General features: G+C 47.2%; 9 protein-coding genes across 9 annotated transcripts; 4 read left to right on the top strand and 5 right to left on the bottom strand.

The window, feature by feature from the left end:
• Positions 1 to 2288: 2288 nt before the first annotated feature.
• Positions 2289 to 6155, bottom strand: GLAREA_00235 (uncharacterized protein; the record flags this gene model as incomplete). Its single annotated transcript, XM_008084995.1, has 5 exons — positions 2289 to 3943; positions 3989 to 5508; positions 5829 to 5918; positions 5981 to 6012; positions 6075 to 6155. 5 exons carry the CDS (start codon positions 6153 to 6155, stop codon positions 2289 to 2291), a joined length of 3378 nt encoding a protein of 1125 aa, XP_008083186.1.
• A 251-nt stretch (positions 6156 to 6406) lies between these two features.
• On the top strand, positions 6407 to 7424 carry GLAREA_00234 (FAH; the record flags this gene model as incomplete). Its single annotated transcript, XM_008084994.1, has 4 exons — positions 6407 to 6421; positions 6468 to 6707; positions 6758 to 6793; positions 6843 to 7424. The coding sequence occupies 4 exons, from the start codon at positions 6407 to 6409 to the stop codon at positions 7422 to 7424; spliced, it is 873 nt and encodes a 290-aa protein (XP_008083185.1).
• Positions 7425 to 8932: 1508 nt separating this feature from the next.
• On the bottom strand, positions 8933 to 9690 carry GLAREA_00233 (uncharacterized protein; the record flags this gene model as incomplete). Its single annotated transcript, XM_008084993.1, has 2 exons — positions 8933 to 9363; positions 9411 to 9690. 2 exons carry the CDS (start codon positions 9688 to 9690, stop codon positions 8933 to 8935), a joined length of 711 nt encoding a protein of 236 aa, XP_008083184.1.
• Positions 9691 to 10311: 621 nt separating this feature from the next.
• On the top strand, positions 10312 to 11104 carry GLAREA_00232 (Chaperone J-domain-containing protein; the record flags this gene model as incomplete). Its single annotated transcript, XM_008084992.1, has 3 exons — positions 10312 to 10333; positions 10383 to 10443; positions 10495 to 11104. 3 exons carry the CDS (start codon positions 10312 to 10314, stop codon positions 11102 to 11104), a joined length of 693 nt encoding a protein of 230 aa, XP_008083183.1.
• Positions 11105 to 12264: 1160 nt separating this feature from the next.
• GLAREA_00231 (uncharacterized protein) lies at positions 12265 to 13491 on the bottom strand (the record flags this gene model as incomplete). Its single annotated transcript, XM_008084991.1, has 1 exon — positions 12265 to 13491. The coding sequence occupies one exon, from the start codon at positions 13489 to 13491 to the stop codon at positions 12265 to 12267; it is 1227 nt and encodes a 408-aa protein (XP_008083182.1).
• Positions 13492 to 13565: 74 nt separating this feature from the next.
• Positions 13566 to 14096, bottom strand: GLAREA_00230 (uncharacterized protein; the record flags this gene model as incomplete). The annotated part of the gene is made up of 1 exon (XM_008084990.1): positions 13566 to 14096. The coding sequence occupies one exon, from the start codon at positions 14094 to 14096 to the stop codon at positions 13566 to 13568; it is 531 nt and encodes a 176-aa protein (XP_008083181.1).
• A 942-nt stretch (positions 14097 to 15038) lies between these two features.
• Positions 15039 to 16363, top strand: GLAREA_00229 (Chaperone J-domain-containing protein; the record flags this gene model as incomplete). The annotated part of the gene is made up of 3 exons (XM_008084989.1): positions 15039 to 15114; positions 15214 to 16055; positions 16103 to 16363. The coding sequence occupies 3 exons, from the start codon at positions 15039 to 15041 to the stop codon at positions 16361 to 16363; spliced, it is 1179 nt and encodes a 392-aa protein (XP_008083180.1).
• A 519-nt stretch (positions 16364 to 16882) lies between these two features.
• On the top strand, positions 16883 to 18902 carry GLAREA_00228 (uncharacterized protein; the record flags this gene model as incomplete). The annotated part of the gene is made up of 2 exons (XM_008084988.1): positions 16883 to 17180; positions 17290 to 18902. 2 exons carry the CDS (start codon positions 16883 to 16885, stop codon positions 18900 to 18902), a joined length of 1911 nt encoding a protein of 636 aa, XP_008083179.1.
• Positions 18903 to 19421: 519 nt separating this feature from the next.
• Positions 19422 to 20354, bottom strand: GLAREA_00227 (RING/U-box; the record flags this gene model as incomplete). Its single annotated transcript, XM_008084987.1, has 1 exon — positions 19422 to 20354. The coding sequence occupies one exon, from the start codon at positions 20352 to 20354 to the stop codon at positions 19422 to 19424; it is 933 nt and encodes a 310-aa protein (XP_008083178.1).
• Positions 20355 to 22124: the final 1770 nt, after the last annotated feature.

Below are 22124 nucleotides of genomic sequence, written 5' to 3'. Positions count from 1 at the left end.
AGTTTTATGGAAATAAAGCCACTGACTCCCTCCACGGCCACAATCCACCCAATCGCACATCCTCTGAGTCTACAATAGTTGACATAGTCCACAGGTCTCTATAACCACCTTCAGCGAGGAAGCAGCACATGTCAACCATCTTCCCGCATAGGTTGAGCTTGATTAAGAGAGAACAATCAAATGTGTCAACAGCAAGGAGAAATTTAATCAGATTGATGGATGCATTGGAATACCGCTAAGCCGGATATCTTAGCAAGGATACCTGTAATCTGCTCAAGTGTAAGTACTTCCCTAACTTCAGAGGAATAAGATACTGAGGCCTTTATAGATTTAGCACACCCTCCTACTACAAGAGTTTGCCAAGTCTAACGAGCTCTATGTTAGCGACCTTCTTCACGGAACCTTGTATCATAATCGAGCTCATGCGTCCCCTCTCAAATACGAAAGGGAGTAGATGGAAGCAGCTGGATCCATCGTCGGAATAGTACAATTATGTACAGTTGTCGATGGTCAATAATTGAACACGGCAAAGCTAGTCGTCTTGGCCCAGTTGCTCTTAAAATGACCAAGTGTAAGCAACTCATGACCTTCATACAAAGCAAACGACTAACAACCCGACAGACCAGCACCACCGAGGTCGCATGTTATATATATCTACCAAAACCTCGATCGTGATATCTATCCCACCAGATATCTGTAAGAAGCAGCAAACTCATTGGCCCCCCTCCTTTCTTCAAACAAGACGCCTGGGAGAACACGAAGGCCATCGAGCATGTAGCGAGGAGAACGATACATGCTCACGGCTATTGACGGATCATATCGGAATATTAGTAGACCGAAAGCCTTTACCCAGGATGTTTGTACTTTGAAGTGTAAGTGATTCACAACCCTTTTAGAAGTAAGACGACTCACTCACTCACAGCCCTATAATTCTAAAAAACCGAAATCGAAAAGCCTCCCCCGAACCAAAACAGTATTAGACGACTTCAACCTCACCAAACTTCTGCTACGAAACAGCACATTTCAGCCAACGTCGTCTCTTCACCCAACAAGGCGCTTGGAACTGAGCAAAGTTCAATGAAGTCGTGGCTGGGAAGATATCAAGAGCGATAATTGTAACTTGTTTGAATTCCAAGAGGGACAGATGGAGATCCAGCAGACCAGAACGGGGGACAAAGCAGAGGCTCTGCGGATGAAGTGGAAGTGTTTCGTGCCGGATGTTTTAGACACAAGGATATAAGAACAATCAACTGATAATAATATTCAAGATACTATCTTAGATGTGGAGAAGAGTATCGGTGTCAGATATCAGGGACATAAGAATACTCCCAATAGCGCTGGCCTTTTCACGCTTTATAAAATCTACGATTTTAGTCCCACTACCAGCTGCTGCACATTGTGATTCTCGTCGCTATACTTTGTTCGTAGATAATCTACTTCTATTTTTCAGTTCCGCCGTGTAAAGGCTTTATAAGCATAGTCCGCGAATATGGACCTTGACACCTGAAATGAGGCATCAGGTTTGTGCGAGATGCAACAAAACAGAAGAAAGACAACTCGGACCGGGACCGGCTGAGGGGGCTAGTACCACTATGCTTATCAACAGCCGCCTCGGCGCGCACTTGCACTTACAATTTTCTGAGGAGCTTAGAAACCTAGAATAAGGCATCAAGTTTCTGCGAAATACAACAAAATTAAACAAATAATCTTAGGGACTGTCGGACCGGGACCGGCTCCAGGGTGCTGCCTAGCGTCCTCGTGCTTCCAATTTGAGGCATGACTTTCACTTCAATTTTGCTTGAGAGCCTTCACCCCTTACGTTAGGTGGCACATTTGTACGAAAATCAATGAAGCAAAGGACAGAATCTCGTTGAATTCGGACGGCAATCGGTTAGTACTCTCGTAGCTATCAACAGTTGATTCGGGTAGTTTATGCACCTACGATAGGCTGATCTATACTTGTGTTTAGAGATATTAAAGTAATCTATTACTGGCTATTCACAATTTAAGTCTATAGAGCCCATTAGTCGCACGCTGGTCGAGAGCACTAGTGTCAATCATAGTGGGAATAGTCCGCAGGTGAAAGGGAAATTGGAATATCTAGTTTAGGAGCAAGAGCTCTCTACATTAAATCTCACTAAGACGAAGCTCTCGTATCTCAAGTGATTATAACGCGCTATAGATGATTAAATTTATAAAAAAGAATATATAGACGGAAAGGAATAGAGAATGTGTATACGTGTCGATTTATACTAGAGTACTCAACTCTGTATTAATCACAACTACTTCTAATCATCCCTAACAATGCCTTCTTTCCCCAAACTAAACCCCCCCTTCCCATCCTTCTTCAAGCCTGAGTCTTCCAAAATCCACCTCGCCTCCTCAGCACCCTTCGGACCATCAGTCTCCATATCCAATCCCAATTTAGTATGCTTATCCCGATGAATATGTCTCTCAGTCCGTTCCTGCTCCTGTTTCATCAAATTCTGCTCCCTTACTTTCTCCCAGACCAGCAGTTGCTCTCGTCTGTCCCTCGCTGCCCTCTTCGCTACGTTTGAAAGTGCGTTAACGCCAAGTGGTTCGAACTTGCTGAGATTGGCTAGGAAATGGCGAACTCCTGTGCCATTGACCTCTATAAGCCATGCATCCAGGTCTTTGTCGCATGCGGCTGCCGTTGCAACCTGGAGTCCGTCAAATACTTTCTGGTTTGTGGTCTTCGAAGTTCTATGCGGCGCGGGGTTAGAAAGTGACGAAGCTGAGTTAGGCGCATGATGCATATGGTGTGAACCATGAGTCTTGGTGTGATGCTTTGGCCTGGAAGAAGATGTGTAGTGTCTAACAGCAGCAGCCTCGGCGCCGTTTGATTGTTGGGCTGGAGCACCATGACGCTGCGAATGCGGCCAATGGATATGACGAGCTTTCCTTGGTTGCGAGGAAGATTGAACGTAATCCCCGTATTGTTCAATTTCCTGCGAAGGAAGATTGAGGCTAGGATCAATTCGAGGTATAGAAGACTGTTTCACTGGATCTGTGTGTCGACTGTGCTGTTCAGATTTTCTCCTTCGGTGTTTGGACTTGTGTACGTGAGAATTAGATGTTGCATCAGCAACTTCCTCATCATCCATGTTACGAAACGCCGCCTCTTGTGGCTGCGCCGACCGATCATGCACACCATGGGTGTGGGAGTGTGAATGTCTGGGTGGCGAAGTAGGCTTTCGACTAGGGGTAACCACATACGCTGTATAAACTGACTGAGAACACTGCTGACAGAGCGAATGTGCCTGCTCGATATGTGGCTGGGCGTTGGCATCTTCCGAAATCGAGTTTGATTGAGCTTGCCCTGTTGGCCCGTCGAGGTTCTCATTTTTATTAATTAAGACTTCGCAACCCAGACATTTGACAGGAGCTAGCGTAGGTAGACGTGGAGTTAATTGGCTGATGGGTGTTTCACAATTCTGCGCATCAGAAACGGTAGAGCAGACTTCAGTTGGATTTTCGGAGTCTTGTTGTAAATCACATGGGTCCCCATTAACTCCATGATCGCTGGCGGCCATTGGGCAGGGTGTTGCGGTTCTCTTCGGACGTTCCCATGGTAGGCGTGATCTTTTCCATGTACAGCTTAAGGCTGTAGCCGCCAAATCCTTAGCGTTCTCTGTGGTCGGGACTCTGGTGTGCCTGGCGGTATTGTTCGAAGAGTCCTTGTCTGGGTTGGTTGATCCGCATAGATAGGTAAGAGAGTCTTCGTATTTTTGGTCCGTCGATTCCTCATCTACGGTCTGGGTGCGAGCGTCTACGTATTTCATTGAGGCGGGTTCGGTCTGGGTGGCTTTTTCATTAATCTGCTGGGACATAGCCTTAACCGTGGAAGATGACTGATCATCCTCACTGTATTCCAAGGGATTCTGCTCAACTTCATTTGTTTGCTGTGTCATAGGTACTAGGCCTGGCGATCGTTAGCACTGAGGGTAAATTGAGCAAGCTTTCCTACCAGCCATGTTCTTCGGGCCTTGGTAGCTTGCCGGTGGCTCTCCGAATCTTGAATTCTTGTATCTGCTAGGTTGTGTCTTACTCATTCTAGGCGGAGGAAGTGTTTGTTTGGGAGATACATCTTGTCTTTGAAGCCATGGAATATTGTTTCGATTTGACGATATGGGACCTTGTCGATTCTGTTGGAAGACAGGGCGTGATATCATCTTCTCGTGGGGTGGAGTGAAGCCAACAGCTGTATAATCCGACGCAGACGATGAGCGAGCACGGTCTTTGGTCGAGACTCCATATGTCTTTTCATGCGGAGGTGTAAAACCGAGTATCGTAGTGCCTGTAGTGCCGGTAGTCCCTGAAACAAAAGAGCCATGGCCATCATTGCCCCCGACTTCGTTTTGTTTTCTATCTGCGATACTCTCTATACATGGAGAGTAGGAATTGCGTTTTGGCGGTAGAGATTTTCTTTGTTGCTCGTGAGAAGTGATAGCGAGGCCAGCGGACTTGAATTGAGTGTGGTAGGGTAGAAATGCCTTGACAGTATTTGCGGATATCGTTGTTGCAGAGGGAGAAAGAACGAGGGATTGTTTTGGCAGGGAGCTGACAGCCTTGTAGTGGAGCTCCAACTGTTTTTGAAATCTTGTAAGCTGCCTAGCTTGTTTCCGATTACGAGATGATACATTCGAAGTGGGAGCGTCTGAGGAAGGTACTGGCGTTGAGATGCTCGCATCATCAGGCGGAAATCTCGTTGAATCTATGGTCTCCCACAGAGTAGCGTCATTGAATCGTGCCTTCGCAGTCTTCTGAGATGACTCTGCAGAGCTTATGGCAGAAGTTTGTGCCTGCGAATTTGGTGCAGATTCCAAAGAAACATATTCATCCGCAGGTGTACAGTCGATGTGCTCGCAAGGGTCGATCCGAGGATCGTACGACCGGCCTAAATCAGCAACCTGCGGACGTTTGTGGGGTTTTTGTTGATGGATTTTGTCAAAGGCTCGAGTGTGCGTCCGATCTGGTGATTGCTGTCTAGGAGATTGTCTGCCGATTGACGGTGTTACTGAACGCCGCTTAGCAATTCTCGTCTTCTCGGCGGCCTTGGAAATCCGGGTAACAGGACCTCGTGAGGCAAAGCGGATATCTTTTCGATTGTGATGTTCTGTTCCAGTCGGTTGAGAGCCGCATGGGATATCTGTATCTCCGAAATCCAGTACAGTGCCGGTACTTTGCGTGGAGTCGAAGGGCGGTCGCTTCGTAAATACGCCAGCTCCATCCGAGGATACAATAACATTGCGATTCTGGTAAGGACTTCTGGTACCATTACGCACTCGTAAATTCTGCTTCCCAACAAACTGTATATTTCGTGACATCCTTCCATAGCCCTTCCTGCGAGATGATGTGGCAATCGAACTCGGAGAGCTCTTACTACGACTACGAGCAATCTGGCGTTGTTTCCTCCTCTCTTGTTGCAAAGCGGCGCTCAAAGGCGTACGTAGGACTTCTTCTGCTGCACTTGGAGTGGTAGTTTGGCTGGCGAAAGATGTGCGTCGTTTGGATGTGGGTTGTATTCGAGGTAAATGACGATGCGGACGCCCCCTCCATCGTATTTTGAAGGATGGCATTACAGATATAGAGTATGAATGCTTTAATTCGAGAGTGATAGAGAGAGAAATCTAGGATGTATGAGTCGCAATACCCAGGTTTTACGACAGACTTCTGACAGACTGTCCCAAGGGGTCGTTCCTTCCCAATGTCGTTGTTCGAGGCTTAGGCTAGTAGCAGAGCCACAGGACTTCCATGGAATGCTTCTCCATCGTCATTTTATATCCTTGATTCCTGGCGAGGAGTACATTTCGACTTGTCTGCGGCCTTTTCGTAATAGGTACTCAATTGCACCAAAATCTTTCTTGTCGAGGCCGATGCTTTTCTTGAATTCATTTCTGTCACATACAGCTTAGCGTTCACACCCGACTCGACCTCCAACAGGAATTGTTTTACGTACCTCGCGTAGGATTCGAAATGTGCCCTTGAGCTCTATGCAAAAAGTTAGGACCGGAATGTACCCTCTCTGGTTCTTAAAGCATTCGGACACTTACTTCTGGTTTTTTCCTGCTGACTCGAAGACATTGTCGATACAATGCAAAGACTTCCTTCTGAAGCCCCGAATAACGCACCATGATTGAGACTTTGTCGTTGTGCAAGCCCAATTGACTGCTGGGTAAAGAGAATGAAGCTTCGTGACGTTGACTTGATTCAAAGCTACCCCTGTTGACTTCGACATTGCCGAGCTTGGAGCAAAAAGTGGGGGTTGGTGGGGTGAGTTGTCGACGAGTTAAACGACAATCCCATTGTCTTTTTGGAAGTTCATCCCAACTTAATACATAGTGGCATTTTAGTAAAATTTAAGCAAATTATTATGCTAAGAGCCATGCCTACCTTTCAAGTAAGTTGTTCAAATGAATTGTGTTCCACGTAACTAACTCTTACAGCGTCTAGTTCGCTTCTTGGCCAAAGATGGGAAAACATACTACGGAGATGCCATCTTACCGCAAGGTGTAACTGACATCTCAAAAGCCAAACAAGCAAAGATAATCCGAGGCGAAATCTTTGGAAAACATGAAGTCACGGATCGCCTGGCCGATATTAGACTTCTACTTGCACCACTGGCTATGGAAGATGTGAAGACTGTCAGGTGCTTGGGTCTCAACTATGAACAACACGCCAAAGAGGTAATACCTATCCAATGACAGTTTGTAAAGTTATTTCTAACAAGCAACAGTCCAACATGGCCATTCCCAAATTCCCAATCCTATTCGTAAGCCGCACCCTATCAAAGGTCTAAAAACACAAACTCACACGCCCAGTACAAACCCATGACATCCCTCACCGGCCCAACAGACCCCATCCCCATCCATCCCATGGCCCAACAAGGCAGTGGCCTTGACTACGAATGCGAACTCGTCGCCATTATCGGCAGTCCCTGTTCCTCCGTCTCGGAATCCACCGCCCTCTCCCATGTCCTAGGCTACGCGGTCGGCAACGATGTATCGCACCGCGACTGGCAAATCAAGCACGGCGGTGGGCAATGGTCCTTAGGCAAAGGCTTTGATGGCTGGGCACCCTACGGCCCTGGTATCGTCAGTGCTGATTTGATCAAGGATCCGCAGAATTTGCGGATCCAGACGAAGGTTAACGGAGAGGTGAGACAGGATAGTAATACGAAAGATATGATCTTTGGAGTTGCGAAGACGATTGCGTTTTTAAGTCAAGGAACGACTTTGTTGCCTGGCGATGTGATCTTTACGGGAACGCCGCAGGGGGTGGGGATGGGGAGGAAGCCGCAACTGTGGTTAAAGGATAAAGATGTGGTTGAGGTGGGTCTAGAAGGCGTGGGGTGGTGTTCTAATAAGGTTGAGTTTGCAGGGAGAACGGATGCAAAGTTGTAGTGTGAATGAACGGGTGATATGTGTTATATATATTTGACTACCTAAGTACATAGCTATATACCATACAACAATGGCTATTACACCAGCAATCATGCTAACGTTCCAATGACCTTTACAAATACTGACGACTAGATTCGCTAACACCAGGCAGGCGTCAATCATTTGCCTGCTAATGCTTTAACCCATTAGCTACCTTTACATAGTGGTATATCGACAGCCACTTATCTATTCAATGCCAGATAGGGAGCTGGACTTTTTACCACTCACTGCAACGCCGTAGCAATACCTAGGTAACACCAGTTATATGACCATCTGATGTAGCAAATATATACGTCTCTTGTAAATCAATCGTATACTGCAATCGCAACGCACATCAGCTCTAAGGCTTTGACAGTATTGAAGCCTGAACTCACATTTCCCTAGGTTTCTTATGAACTAAACATAAAATTCCTTCCTCAAGCGTGAACATAATAAAGACAGCTTTCTGATGTAAACGCATGGCCAGTGAGGGGATAATCCTATATCATACATTGACTTGGGTGTAGTGCTACAGACTTAAGACTTAGAAACACCGCGGAGAATATAGTGAGACGAACAAAAGTAAACCAATTACCACATTACAATAGTCATTGCTGACATAAACGGGCCCTTCAATGAAGTTATGAATGTGAAAAAAGACTATATTGAACTATTTCATTACAGCGACTAGGCAAGTTCAAAAGAATATCTAAGCGAACACCTTGTTGTCTTCTCTCATCCAGATCCACGAGAATCGACAATCGAGAACCACGATAAGGAATTCGATTATGGCGAGTATTTCACTGTACCATTAGCGGAAACTCCCCGGGATGGTCAAGGATCTTGACTTTTTCTCTGTTTGAGGCCGATTGAGCACAAATTGTATGGTCATCCCCGTTAAAGGAAATTCGCCAAATCATAATCGTGGCAGTCAGTTCGCTGGATTGGATAGGCATAAAAGTACGAAATATCCTATTAAACATGGTTTGCGCCTTAATACCAATCATACTCACTAAATGATGGACAAAAAGAGAGCGCGGTTATAGCGAAGGCATGTGCCACCATAATTTATATCAGTTGCTTTTTAGTCAACCGCTGTACACTGGCATGGATTTGTGAAACATTGATCGATGAGGCAGGCAACTTTGATGAACCAGTTGTAGCTCCGATTCAGGCATTGATAGTGGGAAATACGCAGCAAGTAGCAATCTCGAACACGTATCGGTGTTGATATCTAAAAAGCTTAATGAAAATATCTTATCAGTCGAATTCCAAACACACAATCAAATGTTGCATGCTCACTCATCTTTCAAATCCATAAGCTACCCTTGCACTTTACATCATTCTAACTTGGTCGTGAAATGGGAACACAATAGCCACACCAAAAAAATCCTACATTCTGGTATCCAACTCCTTCACAAACTCCGCAAATTGTCAATATCGCCTTTATCCCTTTGAACCAAGTACACCATATTCTCACCCCAGCTCATTCACATGAACATTTTCGCCATCTTCATGGCGCTTCCAATGCCGCCCATAGCTCCAACAACGTTGCTGACACCTCCCATGCTCTCCATAGCACCACCCATAGCACCAAGAGGACCACTCCCTTCGACATGAGTCCTTTCGAATTGCATCCCACCATGACGATCATGCCCGACCCCTCCACCGCCTCTAGCTCCACCCATCATCTTCTCTAAACCGTGTGGTAGCCTGATTCCAAATTTATGAAGAAGCCCTGTCAAAGCTCCACCAGTTATAAGAGGCATTATGACCAGCATGAAAACCTTCATGGGGTTTTTCTTCATGTAGTATATCAGGTCCCGCAGTAGCCTTCGAAGCTTGGAGTATGCGCGCTTCATGAATCCGCCTCGAGGGCTACGTTTGTAATATGAGGAGGATCTTCCACCGCCACCAAAGCCTAAGATTATTAGTACATGAAGTAATAAAGTTGGTCATGTGGCCTACCTCCAAAGAAACTCGACCGTGAAGAATTGTGCTTATGGTCTCCACTTCCGAAGATACTCGAACTCGACCGATTGCGTTTCGAATCTCCTCCAAAAAAGCTCGCTTTGGAGGAATTGTGTTTGTGATGATCCCCGCCGCCAAAGATAGAGCCGGAAGAGCGATGGTGGCTGCTGCTCCTATGGTGTTTGTCGTGTGAATGCGATCGATGGTGTTTATGAGAGGAGGAAGAGGCACCAGGAGCCCAATCGGCCAAAGACGAACCGCCGTCAAACCAGCCCATGATTATTCAGTTCAATTGATATATTTTACAAGTCTGAATTGAGGAGTAGTCTTGCAATGATATTGAATCCGAAAAGAGCGGGTATAGCTCAGTCTAGATTCAGGGTCCAGCCTATTGGTTCGAAGGGTCTGCAAGTAATTGAAGCTGTGGAGTATTGGGCTGAAATCGCAAAGTTAGTTCTTAAGTGAAACGATAATAATCCTCTTAGTGGATCTAGCAGACGTGGAACAATGATGTTGTCGGAGAAAAAGAATCGAGTTTGGTGGTATGGATAAGCTTGTTGAAGCTCTCACCGCTGTAATTCGCGGGGCTGGGGAGAGAACATTATTTGATAGAGGTCCGCGAGTCGATTAAGTATGCCTTAGGTGTGAAGTCTGAGTCGTCAGCTGCAGCCTCAGGCCGAAAGGGATGTCAGATCGCGAAGCTCAAGCCACAGTGGCGTGAACTATCAGCTGCGTCATCCACCGAGGGGTGTTTTAGACCAAGTTGTTCAACCCGCAACTTCTCAGGAACGATTGCGCTGTTCATTATCTGTCTTCTTTTCGAGTACCGCAAAGCCGTTACTATTTTTCCAGATATTTCAGCAAAAATACCGAGCTAAAATTATTGCAATCCACCACCATGGCGCCAGGCACGGATTATTGTGAGCAGCAGCCTTCTCTTCTTGTATCAGCTACTTACCATATGCCTAGATGCCGCTCTCCAAATACCGCCTACTGCATCGCAGCAGCAGATTCGAGATGCGTATAAAAAGTAAACAAATTCGCTCTTATCGCTGGATCATTGAAGCTAATTCCACAATAGAGCTGCGCTCCGAACCCACCCTGATCGCGTCCCGTCAGACTCACCAGAACGCCCTGAACGCACCCGTAAATTCCAACTCATAAACGACGCATACTACACTCTTTCAGACCCATCAAGACGCAGAGATTATGATGCCGCACGCAGAACGCATGGTTTTGGCTCAGGCGCCTCGACAGCGTCTACCGCATTCGATTCAGACGAGGATATCCCAGATCCAGGAGCTTCTGTCCCAGGCGGATTCCCATGGTCCTCATTCGGCTTTTCGTCAAAAGCAAAGAGTAAGGAGGAGGAGCAGAAATTTGAGAGCGAACAATTTGGAGATGTTTTCGAGGAGATGCTGAGGGAGGAAGGTATGGCCGAGAATGGTGGAACTCCAACTGGACTGTTCTGGAGTATGGTCGGTGGACTGAGCGGTGGTGCTATGGGATTTATCGTCGCCAATTTCCCGGGTATGTTGGCTGGTGCTGTAGCAGGTAACCGGTTGGGTGCTGTGAGGGATGCGAAGGGAAAGAGTGTTTACTCAGTCTTCCAAGAACTTCCACAGTCGGATAAGGCAAGATTGTTGAGTCAACTTGCCCAGAAAGTTTTCAGCCATGCCGTTGGTAGTTAGAAAGGTTGTGTGTTTGGGTTGCGCTGTTTCTGAGGGTTTTGGCGTTTAGCGGACTGGATTTGGGCGGGATTAGGAAAGACCATAGTGGCTTTGGTTTTCTTCAGCAAATAAGGATTTCTTAGCAGAACTAGTTCTAGATAGATACCATATTAAGACTATATTAGCGAGAGGAGATGAACCATCATCTAGACCTGAATTGTGACCTTGAGGGTGTTCGTAACAATGTTCCACGGATAGGCAGAGAGAAGCTATTGTTTGGGAAAAGTCAAGGATGCGAGCTAAGTATAGAGACTTCTTCTCTCGTTAGCTTATTAGCAGAAACTGACCAATTACGTGAGTTTCGTCTCCACATCCACAGTGTACCGATTTAGCACTTGGTGTTCAGTTCTCCATCTCCAGCTCTCACTTCCTCATTCACAAGCGAGAAGTGTTAAGGGGGGCCGCCAAGTCCTAAGCGAGTCAACCTCCCTGGGCAGCAACACAAAGTCCTTCCTCCCTATGTACTTTCTTCACAACCTTTCTCCTCAGATAACAGTCCCAGAAATATACTATGTTTTTGGAGCGTAAATCAACATAACACCAAGCCTATCATCATCAGACAAACAACCCCATCAACAGCTGCCTTTCCCATCAACTCACGCCCCCCAAAGCCCTGCTGCATACGCCTTCCCCTTTTCATTCATTCGTCTCGTACTACTCGGAAGAGTTGAAAAGATGCCTCGTGTAGATGCTATAGAAGAAGTATGTACTAAAAGAGCATAGGCTAGTTCTTAGACTGGTACATTCACAATCCGTTTTCTGGCAGGAGAAGCAGAGAGTCGAGGGTAGATCTCCCATCTCCTCGGATATATATCTTCAGCTATAAAAGCTGAAGATGTGATACTTCTAAATGAAATATCAGCTTCAACATTTGCAACACCTCTTTTGTACGTGAACATGCTGCTGAAATAATAGATACGATGTAATCATGCCATACTTCACTAAGCGGGAGCTATCCAATTAAGTTTTTCACACATCACCAGCGTCAGCCATCAAAATCAAGTCACAAGTCACAATCACAATCACAAATCACCACAATAACCACGTTCAACAATAAGATGCTCATTAAAAACGCAATAGTCTATGTATCTTGAAGAAAAGAAGAAGAAGAAACAAACTCGCTATCGACCCTTCCCTTTTTTGCGTCCACTGCTAGCGACAGGTTTCCGACTGAGCGCTCGTTCCCTTTCGCGCTCTCGCTCGGTCTCTCGCTCGTCAACAAACACTTGAACGCCATTCCCAAGATCATCACTCTCATCGGTTGAACTGTCTGCGATTTCGTCTGCATAGGAGCTTCGATGTCTAAGAGCGGGATCAGAGGCTGGTGCTCTACCTGTAGCAGGATAAGCACCGAGTCCTGGAGGACTCCGTCGGATTGACGAGTATTGAATATCAGAGGGATTCGAGACGTTGCGACGGCCGGGTAAGTATTGTTCCGGGATAGCTGGTGGACGGCCAGAAGAGGTCTGATATTCAAAGGGGTCCACGGCAAAGTTTTGCGAGGACACTGAACTGCGTCGCGAGCTACCGGGTATCCATTCGGCCTCATCTGGTAAGGGGCGGCGGGAGCTGGTGCTCGAAGAAGATGTCGGCCGCATACCATCAGATAGATTTCGGTGAGAACCTGTCGCATAGAATGATGGAGAATGACTTAGAATTTGTTGAGAAGAGGCAGACCTTGGACGGGTAGGAGAATTGCGATTGGAGCCGCTAGAAACAGAGTAGCCGATTGGAGCGTACATCAATCCATCTGGGCCAGGTATTAACATTCCAGGAGGTCCTGGAGGGTTTGAGGGACCAACAGCTTGTTGCAAATCTCCCGAACGTTTATGTTTAGCACTCTTTTTGCGGCTGCTTGGTTCCAAGGACGCAATCGGAACGGTCACCAGGTTCTTCTCGCTTCGCCGTTTCTTTTCGCTGCCACTGCCACTACCTTTCTTCTCTTTTCTCGCGGCCGCCTCTAATCGCTTCCTCCTTCTTTCCAACGCATCCAATTCATCCTGATTAAGTTTTACTTCTGTTTTTCCCTTTTCTCGAGCACGACGGATTCGGGCGAGCGCAGACTGTACAAGCGCTTCTTCCTTATCGCGCAACTGAATCTGTAAAGCACTACTTCCTTCGTCTGAATCGAATGACTCGGATGAAGAATCATCACCCTCAAAACCATAACTCCTTCTAGACCTGGCCGAAGGTCCCATATCTATACCCGTAAATTTCAAAGGATCGCTAGCAAAACGCCTCTGGCCATTATCCCCAAGCCCAACGCCTTGTGTATCAGTATCATCGCTATCGAGTTCTTCCACTCGAATATTAGCCTCCCACAACGCTCGCTCACGCTCCCACTGCATGCGCCTTTTACTCCCCTTCGCCCCTGGTGGTCTTCCCCATGAGGGCACAGATTTGGGAGATCGCGGCCGACTACCTAGACCGCCTCCCCGGAAAAAGCCTCATCGATGGGTTTGTCCATGAATGAAGCGTGTCCTAAAATAGTGACGCCACTTGCGCCAATGAGCCATAAGAGTGTTCCAATTGGTGATGCGTAGAGACCGAGGGGAACCGAGACGACAAGCAGTGCCGTGTAGAGCTGAGAAGATGTGGCGCGGAAGGTACCCACGACCAAGTCCTCACCCCCAAGTTTGCCAATACCCCACATACCACCAACGACCAGAATGATATCGAAGAGCAGGGTCCAATTGGTAAGAAGACTGTAGATGCTGAGCATCACAAAGACAGCGGCATAGTTGCTAGAGAAATAGCCCAGGTTGTAGTTGATTCGTGACTGAACCTCGCCAAAGTTGGCAGGCTTGGAGAGTCTCTTTAAGTCGAGGAATTCCGAAATAGGCTTCAAATTGGCAAATCTCGCCGTGATTGACTGGGAGCGGACGCCCGCAAATCTGTCGGAGAGATTGAGTCGGGACGTGATCACGTCGATGGGGATCTGAATTCGTGCCATCGTGTTGAGGTGAGGTAAGTACTGCTGGTGCTTGACCTAGGAGTGGTTGGATGTAGGTTGCGGTGCGTTCTGAAGAGTGCGTTTGTAGACTGAGTCTTTGTTGCAGAACAGGTGGTTGGACACGAGACACTTTTTATTCGAGATCTGTTCAGAGAGAGTAGTCAGCAACACGAATTACTCGTAACCCCTGTCGCAGGCAGCAGATTGTGCACAGGCAGCCTACCTAGAAACAACTGTGCTGGTAAAGGACGCGTAGTGGGTTGAAGGACGGAATCTAACGTACGTGTATCAAAAAATGAGGGTATCGCGGGTGGTGGTGGTGTTGTCGTTTGTATCGATAAAATTGTTTGGATCTGTCCCTCAGGGGAAGGGCGATCAGAACCCCAGTCGCAGGCCCAAAAAGTGGACCCTAGATTGGCGGTATTCCTGCCTCGCAGCCTGAATCACGTCAAGGCTCCTCCATCAGCTGGCCGCAGCTGGAATCACTCCTTCGCTACTCCCTCGAAAGCGAGAGGAGGGTATTCAGAATAGAAGCAAGAGGAGAAGCAGAGAAAAGAGCAGACGAAGGAACAGCACAATTATAACCGGTCAACCGGACTACTCATGCAAAGTCTCTCGGGCCCCGAAGAGGTAGAAGAGGGTCTCTGCAGCTTCTGAGCCAAAGGAAGCGCAGAAGTGAGAAATGCTGATGCAAGAGTTGCGAGCAGCAAGGCAGGAGCAGTGGGGCCTGAGGCGGAACGCGGGCAGCCACCCTCCCACCACAGCAGACAGCAGTAAGCAGTTCCCCCATCAGCCACTAGCGAACTCCCGAACCGAAGGCCAAACATCCCCTGTCGCATTTTCTAAAGTCTTCGCTGGCATCAAAAGTCCCCTTCTTCCCTCTCCAGAAGCCACATCAGCGGTGAAGCTTCCCCTCGCAGACTCGACACAACCAATCCGATCATGAGGCGAACATTCCTGAAGCTGGCTTTGATTGCCTGCTTCATTGCCCTAGTTGCAGCGTCGTGGACCAAGGAAGGTATGTCAACCCAGAGCTTCATGTCCCATGGATAGCGGCCCAATTGCCTCATCTTCTCCACCGTGGTGCGTGTTGGTGCTGACAACCATTCGATTACAGATCAGGAAATCTTCCGGTTGCGTGACGAGGTCGAACTCCACGAGGGCGTGGGCGTTACTTTCTATGAGTTTTTAGGAATTAAACCAAATGCGAACCAAGACGACATTGCCAAGGCTTTCAAGAAGAAGTCCCGCACTCTCCACCCAGACAAGGTCAAGCAGAAGCTCGTTTCCGATAAATCCACCGACAAGAATGGCGTCAAGGTCAAGAGGGCTCCCTCGCAGTCTGAGATCAGAGCTGCACAAAAAGCTGCCAGCGATCGCTTTGCGCGTCTAGGTGTTGTCAAGGAGATTCTCAAGGGGTCTGGTAGAGCTCGTTACGATCACTTTCTTAGTAACGGCTTCCCTAAATGGAGAAGCACTGGATATTACTATGCCAGATATAGGCCAGGGCTCGGCTCCGTGCTGGTAGGCCTCTTCATCTTCGTTGGAGGTGGTGGACACTGGCTTGCACTTTTCATGAGTTGGAAGAGACAACAAGAATTCGTTGGGCGATATATCAAGTTCGCCAGACATGCTGCGTGGGGAGATAGTTTGAACGTCCCTGGCTTGGATGCCGCTTCTACTCCCAATGCGACTGGGGATGAGTCGGACCCGATGGCTCAACAAATGAACCGAAGACAGAGAAGAATGCAAGAGAAGGACACGAAGAAGGACAAGGCAGAGAAGAAGCTTAAGAAGGCTGCCAAGGCATCACCTGCTGGTACTCCTCCGGTTGGCTCAACTGGCGCGAGAAAGCGTGTTGTTGCTGAGAATGGTAAAGTTCTTGTTGTGGACTCTGTTGGAAATGTCTTCCTGGAGCAAGCCGACGAGGACGGTCAAACTCACGAGTTCTTGCTTGACGTAAGTTTACCATTTCCCTGAGCAGAAACGAAGCTAACAATTGCTAGCCTGAGGAACTTGCACGTCCAACTATCCGAGACACAGCACTCGTCCGTCTCCCAATCTGGGCTTTCAATCGTACTGCTGGTCGTTTGTTGAACAAGGCTCCTGTGGAAGAAGACTTTGATGATGACGAGGGACAAGCAACTCCACCATCTAGTAGCTCCGGGGCTGAAGACTTTGAATTGATGGAGAAGGTTAAAACTACCGCACAAAACGGAACAGGAAAGGTTGTGAAGAGAAAGAAGTCGACTCGCGGTGGAAAATAGAGGACATATCAGACCATTTAGATGTAAGATATGGGGATCATGTAGACAAAAGTTACTTATATCTGGCAACTTGATTTGGTTTTCGTTGAAACGTGATCTTTACTCAGTCAAGCTTAAAGAATTTAGACAGACGTCATTGAGGTAGCTAGGTACTTCGTCGAACACAAAAAAGTCCTAAAATGGCAAATGACAGGGTGTGCCTACAGTAGTCAAAAGTGCAGTCGTGACTAAGTAGACACCCATAATTGATACATGACCCCATTTCCAACTTCTTCCTCACCTCCTCTGGACCACAAACCCTAGGAGAATGAGTTTTGGCCAACCGCAATCTGCACATATCGATGGCTAGGTGACGCTACTGGGGCAAGAGTGAGCTCTAATGCCACTGCATGCAAATCATATCGCTCAACTCCAGCCAAGAAGAGCTAAGGAGACTCACGACTCCAGTCTCCTCTATTCGAGTTGTCTGGACTCATCTAGAGCCACCGACTTACATAGAGCTTCCGACGGACATAAGCAATGGATATCCCTCCAGCATGTCCAGTCTGCAACAATCTTGCGAAAATTGATGGGCCGCAATCGTATGGACCTATCGAGCCGAGCGCGCTCAAGGAGAGGGCTTTAAGCGGGAAATGTGTTTTCTGTCCCTTGCTCTTGGAAGCTGTGCAAGCTATTGAAGATGTGGCTGAAGAGACTGTGATGGTTATTGATCTGGCTAATAGGCTTGGGGTGTCTGCTTCGGATGGAACTTTGTTTCTTAAGGTGAGATATGGAAGTGGGAAGAGAGAGGTCTTTGAGCTTTATAGTATTGAAGGTTGTTGGTTTTTTATCTGTTTTTATATCGCTGTTTGAACATTGGGATTTAATTTTGTCTAAGCATTGTATTATCGCGTAATACATGCTTATATGTTCTAATGATTGAATAGATTACTCTCAACTCTCTTTCATGAAACCTTTTCAGAAAATCAAACATCTAAGAGATATACCTGGAGACACATCATCCATAGCATCTCTGAGCTGGGTGAAAGAGAGAATCAGCGAATGCAATATATCACACGCAGAGTGCTTTTATGACACCCAAAGTATATTGCCCAAAAGGGTGCTTGACCTAGGTGACCCTGTCCTCTCAGATTCAGAACGTCTTGGGAAAGGTGTCAAGCTTGTTGAGACGAATGGGGCCAGAGCCGCATACTTCTGTCTCAGTCACTGCTGGGGTGCTTCGCTTCCATTGAGCACAACACAGTCCTCACTAGACAGTCACCTCAAGAATATTGCCTGGTCAACTCTTCCCAGGACATATCAAGATGCTATCACGTTTACCAGAAACATGGGCGTCCGATACCTCTGGATCGATTCCGTCTGCATAATCCAAGACTCCCCCTCCGACTGGCGCACGCAGTCCTCCCTCATGGGCTTAATCTACAAATCTTCATCCCTCGTCCTCGCAGCCGCAATGTCGACATCCGCCCACCACGGCTGCTTCTCCCAATCTCCATCCTACAAATGGTCCGCCGACCTCCCTCTTGCCATCCAAAACCAGCCCATCACATTCCGCATTCGCCGCCAGGTCCCCCACGAATCATACATGTCCTACCACACCTCCACAACCCAAGCGCCCCTCTTCCACCGCGCCTGGATCTTCCAAGAACGCATTCTCGCGCCCCGCGTTCTCTTCTTCATGACCGGCGAACTGATATTCAAATGCTGCCACCACACGCTCTGCGAATGCGCCAGCGAATGGCTCGTCCATGACCGCAACTGGCTCTACGACGCCGCGCTTCAGGACCCGGCGGAATGGTCTAAACACTGGCACGATTGGGTGCATCTCTATTCCCGTCTGGCCTTGACCTATGAATCTGATAAACTGCCTGCGATTTCTGGGCTGGCGAATGAAGTGTGTAAACTCACGAAAGGGGGGTTGGGAACGTATCTTGCAGGCCTGTGGAGGGAGACCCTGGCGGTGGATTTGCTGTGGTATGTCCAAGATCATTCGCGTCTTCCGCCGCCAGCGCAAAAACGCATTCCGTCGTGGTCGTGGATGGCGGTGAACAGTCAAGTGTCATTCAAAAAATCGAATCCCCTTGTCAAACAAACCGCTATCACAATAGATGCGCAAACAACCCACGCAACAGACGACCCATTCGGTCAAATTTCCTCTGCCTCCCTCACGCTCTCCGGCTTTCTAAGCCCCGTATCGTTGCGCTACTTTAATGAAGGCGCAACTCCTGACACGGACGAGGTGGATTGGCGTATCTATCATAATTTCGCGGTTGGAGACGCGGAAACGGGCTTTATGGGCGTGGCGATGGATATGTCTTGGGACGTGAAGGAGGGGTGGAGGAGTGTTGGCGAGGATCTTTGGGAGTTCGGCCAGGAGGTGTATGCGTTCGAGGTGGGGGAGAGTCCGATTACGTGTTTTGAATTGATTTTGAGGGGGGTGAGGGGGAGGGAGGGAGTGTTTGAGAGGATTGGGTTGCTTGCGAAACAGGTTGGTGGGGTAAGGGAGGGGAGGCAGAGGAGGGAGATTTTTATCGTCTAGGGGGGATAGATGGGATGTCCTAGAACTAAGTGAGTTACAGGTCTTGTGTCTGGTCCACTCGTAGCTTATCGACTTATTCAGGTTAACGCAAGGCAAAATTTCCCTCAGATTACTACCGAAGAACACTAAAGACAAACAGGACTTTAGGAATAGAAGCCTTTCCTTTGTTCAAAGCTATACACCAGATTCGCCGAGATTGAATTCGAACAACACCTTGAGCCTGTAATCTCTTCAGACTTCTCTATCAAAAGAGCCAAGATTACAAGGCTTAGCTGCTTACTAGCCAGATATATTCTCTGCCACATTGTCTGCTATGTTGATGACAATCATTTTCAATTATCGTTAACTCTAAATTAGGTGAAGTCTTACAAATCTAATATCATCGGTCATATACATGTTCTCATTCTCACTTGTTTTTCAATGATACGCAACACTTCTAGGTTATCAAATCTTTTCAATTAAATACAGCAAGAGAACTGCCCACTTACCAGGAGTCACCCCCTTTGAGTCCGACTTCCTTCAGTTCTCCCCTCTCATAATCCGAATCCACTTCGGTTCCCGCCATTGTTGTGGATTCTGACCAGGCCATTGATACACGAGTCTACTGAACTTTCTACGACACACAGGACAAGTTTCATGATCGGCAAGCCATACTTCCAGACACGCACTCCCAAAAACATGGCCACATGGCAGTCGGGAAGGGCTTTCTATCTGCTCGGTCTCATCGGCATCACGCTCACCAATATGAACGTGACATATCAGACACTGGTGCGTCTTAGTCATTCCCTCCGAAGGAACTGGAGTCATGATTTGCGTCCTGCCAGCATCTGGAGCTGATATAGCAAGCGATTCACGAATCCGTGGAATCTCATCGATGTCCGTAACAAACTCCCCGTCTTGCAGTTCAATAAGATTATAATCAATCTCCTCACCAACCCGTGCCAGAAGTTTCTTCAGCACCTCCGTACAACAATGCACAGGCTGCGGCTTCACCACATGTGCGAGTCTTTCGAGCCAGTACACCCGTCTTCGGGCCGCGGGTGACCAATCATCCATCTTACTTCGCAGCGTGATCTCTATATCTCTGTACGTGCTTCGCAGATACTCGAGCGTAGGCGCTGCCACCCGATCTGGCATAGCGCGAGAGTTCCTGACCTCCATCATAGCTGTGTGCATAGTTCTCTTGATCGCGTCTGTGATGATAGATGCAGCTAGGATCTCGATGGAGGAGAGCTCGATATCTTGGGCCAGCTCGTAGGGCCAGAGGTAGGTTACGGGATTCAGAGTACATGGTTTGCAGATCGTGCCCGGGCTTATGGGGGTTGGGGGGTGGGTTGTTGAGTTTGTTAATGCTACGAGTCGGGTTGCTGAGCTGTGGGTCGCGAAGAAGTGGTCGCGGGAGATGAACATCTGGTGGCCGCAGGTGTGGTTGAGGACGTAGAGGCGAGACATTCTTGGGTTTTTGATGGGTTTGTTGGTGGTTCAAGGTAAGTCAAGGGAGTAGAGAATTTGGTGATATATCAAATGGCGAGTTGTTGTTCTGTGGTCTATAGCTTGTTTTTCTGTCATTATTTTAAAACGGCTTATTTTCTTATTCTGAATCAAAACAGTTATGTAGAGGTGACTTTTAGGTGAGCGAGGTGATTATGTGAGAAACAAAGGATAAATTGTGAAGTAAGAGTGATTTATCACACTAAAGGCCAGTACTAAGCCTGACAAATCTTAGTAGGTACGAAGGTATACTATACCAAATAGGTAAGACTGGCCTCTTGCTTCCTACACATATCTATTACCTCTAGTGCTTTATCTGGACCTTTTCACTCAGGTCACTAATTGTAGTGCAAATAACTGGCTTATATCTGTACATTCGTAAAAGTCCTCGGTTAGCCAAATAGTCCAAAAAAAAGCACCCGAATCAAGCGTGGCCAGGTTGATTACTTTCCTCGTGGTAATTGACCGCTAAAAGGCTCGACTTAAACTTTTTGTAGTCTGAGCGGAAAGATACGCCTGGAAGGTGGAAAGCGCTATGTTCTATTCTATACGTCATCTTTAGACCTCTATAGGATCCTACCTAATTACCTTGCAATAGCTCATGTAAAGTTAGTCAAAGAGCAAAAAGCTCCCCCCATAGCCAATAACCTTATGTACCCAGTCACCTTACACTTTTGGCAAGTGTCCAAATAGTATGTTTTATTTGGGGCTTTTACTAGGCCTGAAACCCACCCCGAAGTACACGTTTTCTTGGGTACTTCAGCTGTTGGAAGGGAGAGAAAGGTGCCGCTTAACCAAAGTCCCATCAAGTCAAGAGACCAGCCATTCATCATTGGTGATATTGAATTTAGTCTGTAATTTATTCCAGTACTGCCCATTGCCTGCCTTCCTTTCTTAAACACGTCAAACAATCAGGTTTCCACTCTAAGCTCCTTTACCAGAAATACTGTTCGACTGAATGCCCCCCAACAAGTAGGACAAAGTTCCTTGTTGCGACCCCGACTCTCATCCTCAATCTGCTTCTAATGTCGTCCTCCCACAAACCAAAACTCAGGGGCTTCTCCTCTCAGATATCTTATCCAATTAGCCTGTGCTGCCAAATTACCTAAAAGCCCATTGTCCTTTGGACTATAGTGTTTATTGTAGTATACTACTATACTTATATGATAGATCAGGGTTTCCAAAGAACGATGCTGTAAAGCTCGATTATGAGGTGGAACAAGTGATTATTTAAAAACACAAAGATACTATATGAAGACTGACTTTTCGCTTGCCTCGAATATTCTAGGTGCACACCCTACCACAAGATCATCAAGATCATGCTATCATATACACTCTTTAACTGAATCACATTTGAACTAATCATTATACAAGCTTTACGTCAATAAATGCCTGTACGCCGTCTTCCAGCCCTCTGATCGTATCAGAAAAGGAGGCTTCGCACAAAGTTAAGTTCATCACTTCCAGTACTACAGAGGAAAAGATTTTGCGAATGACTGATGTTGGGTATAACCGTATATCAGTACTGAGTGATTTTGAGAAGTCTTTTCTCCCAAGTTGTGTCAACTCTGATATCTGGTAATTGCTCCCTGCGTTTGTATCTGTGCTTCTCCTTCTCACGATTAGCACTCAATCATGTTCTCTTACAGGTCTTCAACCTGAATGAGGTAGCTGCAATCCCACAATCAGCGTTTGTAAGAAGAAACTCATAGACTGAACAACATTTGGCAT

This window comes from Glarea lozoyensis (genome assembly GCF_000409485.1).
Source record: "Glarea lozoyensis ATCC 20868 chromosome Unknown GLAREA3, whole genome shotgun sequence".
Taxonomy (NCBI): Eukaryota; Fungi; Ascomycota; class Leotiomycetes; order Helotiales; family Helotiaceae; genus Glarea; species Glarea lozoyensis.
Note: the sequence above shows the minus strand (reverse complement) of the source record. Positions and strands in the feature narration are given on the sequence as shown.